Below are 5710 nucleotides of genomic sequence, written 5' to 3'. Positions count from 1 at the left end.
AAAATGATGTGTGCCTCTTATCCGTAGGGGCACCCCATATAGACATTAAAATATCAACTGCATGCTGCTCTGCCAAAATAACATACAGCCAATACATATATGCACACATACACACATATATATGTATATATATATATATATACATACATATATATATACATAAATATATGTATATTTATATATATATATATATATATATATATATATATATATGAATATATGTATATATATACATATATATATGTGTGAGTGGAAGGGTGGTGAGGTAAACACCAAGAACCGTTGTAGTATTATTGCTAACGTTTCGTCCTAAAAAGGACTTTCTCAGAATATCACAAACTAAGGAAGTCCTTTCAAGACAAAACGTTTGCAATAATATTGCAACGGTTCCTGGTGTTTACCTCACCACCCTTGCATTCATATATATATATATATATAATATATATATATATATATATATATATATATATACATACATATATATATATGTATATACACCGAGAGATATACACCATGGACTTCAGCAATCTGCTTAAGAACCTGCTTCCAGACGACCGCACGTTGGTGTACAACTTAGAAAAGCATTTCTACAAGCATAATAATGCTATCGCAGCTGTTGACTTTAACAACGCGTGCATCATAAATGGCCTCCTTCCAATATATATATATATATATATATATATATATATATATATATATATATATATATATAATATATATATATATGCATCAAGAACTATGGAATGTGCTTGATGAGTTAGACGAAACTGCACGAATCCTAGATCCTATAAACCCAACCAGAAAGCGCACAAAAAGAAGAATATTACTGAGCAACTTCGTCACAGTTCAGATAGCTGTCTCAGTGCAACATCCACGGAGTTTACCACAGTGTCAGTTTCTTGGAGCTTCACAACCCACTCGGCCTCTTATAGCCACACTCACAGAGAAATATCAGGAATGGGATACTGATAGAAGTATTGTCAACAACTTGGAATCCATATTAGGTGTCACTGTTGTACGGAAGTCTTCAAAGCAGCTTGATGGAAGTGATGATGAAGAGGAAGAGGACTGGGGGGGGGGAGAATGTGTAGTGTGCTATTCTTTACATCTGCAAGACAAATTACCAGAGAGGACATGTGATCAGTGCCATAAGTCATTCCATCTGGAGTGTTTATATGAATGGCTACGAGGATTGCCAACCAGTAGACAAAGGATAAACTTGATATTTGGGGAGTGCCCTTATTGTACCAAGGCAAAATCATGTAAAATTCCAGCATAGCTCTGTAAGGAAAGGGTATTGGCTGCTGGTTATTGTGGCAAAGTAGCATGCAGTTGATACTTTAGGGTCTATATGGGGCACCCCTACGGACCAGAGCCACACATCATTTTGTCTATGATAGAGGAAACTCTTCATAGAGAAATGATGACACTTTTATGCTACGACTGTCCCTCCGTTATGCTGTCCCCCAACCCCTTGCTGCTGTCCTGTACCATTTCTCTGAGTATTCATTTTCTGCTGTGGGGGAATTCCCTGTGGTGGGGGAAAAGAATACTGCCACCAAGTATTTCCACTTGGATCGTATGAGGCGAGAAGAAAGGAACGGGGAGTGGGACTAGGCATCCTTCTCCTTGTAACCCCACAGGGGACATTCCTAAACGAAAAAGTAAAGGCATAAGAGGGTCTGGGAGTTTTCCGACCAGCACCCTAAGGTTTGGGTCTTTTAATGTGCGTGGATGTGGTACAGATGAGAGTAAAAGGGAAGAGATAGGTAGTATGTTTGTGAGAAGAGAGATGGATGTGTTGGTTTTGAGTGAAACTAAGTTGAAAGGGAAGGGTGAGTGTAGGTTTGGGAGTGTAAGTGGGGGGTTATCAGGAGTGAAGAGAGGGCGAGGGAGGGAAGGGGTGGCTATTCTAGTAAGTGAAGAGATAGGTAAACGTGTAGTGGAGTGGAAGGAGGTTTCCTCAAGGATAATGTGGATGAAGGTGAAACTGGGAAAGGAGATGTTGGTCTTTGTAAGTGCATATGGGCCTGGCAGTGAGAAGAGTGTATAAGAAAGGGAGGCTTTTTGGATAGATTTAAATGAGTGCATAGAGGATTTAGGGAGAAATGTCAATGTAATAGTACTGGGAGACCTTAATGCTAGGGTAGGAAATGGTCCAATTGATGGAGTGGTTGGGAAATGTGGAGTTCCAGGAAAGAATCGTAGTGGAGAGTTGATGGTGAAATGTGTCTAGAGAGTTGATGATAGCAAATACAGTGTTTCGGAAGAAAGTCAAGCATAAGTACACATGGGAGAGGGTGGTGGATGGAAGGGTGGTAGATAGAGCGTTGATGGATTATGTAGTGGTAAATAGGACTATGATAGGAAGAGTTAAGGATGTACGTGTGCTAAGGGGAGAGATGTTTAGAGTGGAGGATAGATAGAGAAAGATGAAAGGGACAAAAGGTAGGGAGGTGCTAAGAGTGAACTCTTTAAATGAAAAGGAAAAGGAGAAGGAGTACAAGAAGAAGCTGAAGGAGGAGTGGGATGAAGTGAAGGATAGAGTAGAGCTACGTGTGGAGGAGGAATGAGGATGGTTCAAGGAGGGAGTCACAAAGTGTGCAAGGATGGTGTGTGGAACAAGAAGGACAGGAGGAAATAGAAGAAAGGGTAGTGAATGGTGGGATGAGGAAACAATGAAGGTTGTAGAAGAGAAGAAGCGAGCTTTCACAGATTGGTTACAAAATAGGATGAGGGAGTCATATGAGAGGTACAAAGAAAAGAAAAGAGAAGTAAAGCAAAAGGTAAAGGAGGCAAAGAGGAGAGCAGATGTGAAGTGGGGTAAGAGTATGACTGAAAATTTTGAAAGTAATGAAAAGATATTTTAAAAGAAATTAAGAGAGGAAGAGGAGGCGAATCAAGTAGAGAAGAAAAGGTAAAAGGTGCAGATGGAGAGATGATAATGGAAGAGAAGGCAGTAAGGGGAAGATGGGCAGAATATTTTAGGGAGTTGCTAAATGTGAAGGAGGATAGGGAGGGAAAGATAGTTGCAGTAAGAAATGCTAAGAAAATAACCATGATGAGTGAGGAAAATGGAGGAGAAATAGGGAAGGATGAAGTGAAGGCAGTTGTTAAGATGATGAAAGCAGGTAAGGCACCTGGTCTGGATGGATGCCATGCAGAATGTCTAAAAAAAAGGAGGTACAGTGATGGTGGACTGGCTGGTGAGGTTATTTAATGTTTGCTGGAGAGAGGGTAGAGTGCCGGAGGACTGGAGGAGTGCCTGTATAGTTCCACTTTACAAGGGAAAAGAGGACAAGTGTGAATGTAGTAGTTTCAGAGGGATTAGCTTGTTAAGTGTAGTTGGGAAGGCTTATGGGAGGATCTTGATTGAGAGGATTAGGAGAGGAACAGAGGGAGTAATTGGTGAGGAACAGTGTGGATTTAGGTCGGGTAGAGGTTGTGTAGATCAGATCTTTGTGGTAAGACAAATATGTGAGAAAGCTATAGGAAAGGGGAAGAATGTTTTTTGGGCTTTTATGGATCTGGAAAAGGCTTACGATAGGGTAGACAGAAAAGCACTGTGGGAGGTTATGCAGATATATGGGATAGGAGGAAAGCTTCTGGGAGCTGTCAAGAGTTTTTATGAGAGTAGTAGAGCTTGTGTCAGGATAAGAAATGGAGAGAGTGGGTAGGTCGAGGTAAAGGTGGGACTTCGTCAAGGATGCGTTATGTCGCCCTGGCTGTTCAACTTATACATGGATGGGGTAGTGCGAGAGGTAAATGCAAGGGTCAGGGATTGGAGATGGTTAAAAAAAATGGAGAAAAGTGGGGGGTGAGCCAGCTGTTGTTTGCTGACGACACTGCGCTTGTGGCAGGATCGGAGGAGGGACTGAGGAAGTTGGTGACAGAGTTTGGGAGAGTATGTGATAGAAGAAAGCTAAAGATAAATGTGGGTAAAAGTAAGGTGATGAGATGTACAAGAGGTGAAAGTGGCATTAGACTGGAAGTGAGCATTAAGGGAGAGCGACTGGAGGAAGTGAATAGTTTTAGATACTTGGGTGCAAATGTGGCAGGAAAAGGTGGAGTGAGGGTGGAGGTACAATGTAGATTGAGAGAAGCGAGTAAATGCCTTGGTGTATTGAAGAGTGTAATGAGAATTAGACATTTGGGAATGGGTGCTAAGAGGAGACTGTATGAAGGAGTGATTGTGCCAACAGCACTGTATGGGGCAGAAACATGGAACATAAGAGAGGAAGAGAGAAGGAGTTTGAATGTGTTTGAGATGAGGTGTCTGAGAAGTATGATGGGGGTTACTAGGCTAGATAGAGTGAGAAATGAGGAGATGAGGAGAAGAACGGGGGTGGAAAGGGAGTTGGGAGATAGGGTTGAGGAAAAAGTTTTAGGATGGTTTGGACACATGGAAAGAATGAGTGAAGAAAGACTAGTAAAAGAGGTATGGAAGGCATATGTGGAGGGAGTGAACATGAGAGGATGTCCTAGGATGAGGTTGATGGATGGGGTGAAGGGGGCTTTGGGGAAGAGGGGAATGTCTGTTGAGGAAGGACGGGAGAGGACAGAAGAGAGGGGTGAATGGAGAATGGTTGTATATGGATGATGTTGTGATGCATGAGGTGGAATGGGCGGGGGGATGGGGGATGAGGTAGTATGTGTGAGCAAAATTTGACGCAGCCCGAAGGGATTTCTCCCCGTCTTCTCCTTTTATGCATCGGGGGACGGAGTAGGGGGGTCGCCGATTTAATGAAGCGGCCTTGCTGTGGATGTGCTGTATCTTGCGACACTGCTTCTGACCTATGGCAGTGGACAAGGTGCAGGGATGACCCGTCATCCAGGAGGTGCTAAGATAAGAGGGAGGGTGGAGAGGTGTGGAGTGTATTCAGGGATGGAATGGGTGGGAATGATTTTATGCCTTTCCCTTTTTGGCTTCCTCTCTTGTAAGGGGGAAAAAGCTTTGGTGTATGTATGTATGTATGTATGTATGTATGTATGTATGTATGTATGTATGTATGTATGTATATGTATATATATATATATATATATATATATATATATATATATGTATGTATATATATATGTATATGTATATATATATACATATATATATATGTATATATACATAATATATGTATATATATATATATATGTGTGTGTGTGTGTATATATACATATATATATATATACATATATATATTTATGTATATATATACATATATATGTATATATATACATATATAATATATGTATGTATATACATATGTATGTATAAATATATATGTATATATATACATATGCATACATATGTGTAATTTATATGTAATATATATATACATATGCATATATAGGTGTGTATATATATATACATATATATATATGTATATATATATGTATATATATATATATATATATATATATATATATATATATATATATATATAATATATATCAGGGAGAAAAAATACTTTTTTTCCAGAGCCATTTTTCATTTTCTGTTTCTAACTTTCACCAGAGCCATTTTTTTTTTTTAATTACCAGAGCCATTTTTGATACTTCCAGATCCATGTTTTTGCAGGTTCGATTTCCTTCAAACTATTGGAAGACTAACTCATTACTCATGTGCATGAAAAATAACGTTTTTTTTTTTTTTAACAAATCAACCTTTAATTTTGGGGGGAGGTGGATGGGTGAAACTGATCGGCAGACACATCGC

General features: G+C 39.6%; 1 protein-coding gene across 1 annotated transcript; it reads left to right on the top strand.

The window, feature by feature from the left end:
• The first annotated feature begins 724 nt into the window (after window positions 1-724).
• LOC143028916 (E3 ubiquitin-protein ligase FANCL-like) lies at window positions 725-1279 on the top strand. The gene has a single exon (XM_076191269.1). The coding sequence runs from the start codon at window positions 725-727 to the stop codon at window positions 1277-1279; it is 555 nt and encodes a 184-aa protein (XP_076047384.1).
• Window positions 1280-5710: the final 4431 nt, after the last annotated feature.

The sequence above is a fragment of the Oratosquilla oratoria genome, chromosome 10, assembly GCF_046742065.1.
Source record: "Oratosquilla oratoria isolate Oo_2021 chromosome 10, ASM4674206v1, whole genome shotgun sequence".
Lineage (NCBI taxonomy): Eukaryota > Metazoa > Arthropoda > Malacostraca > Stomatopoda > Squillidae > Oratosquilla > Oratosquilla oratoria.
This window is presented reverse-complemented; position numbering and strand designations above follow the sequence as displayed.

Coding starts and splice junctions, on each gene's coding strand:
- LOC143028916 (XM_076191269.1), top strand. CDS start 725: ATGCATCAAGAACTATGGAATGTGCTTGATGAGTTAGACGAAACTGCA.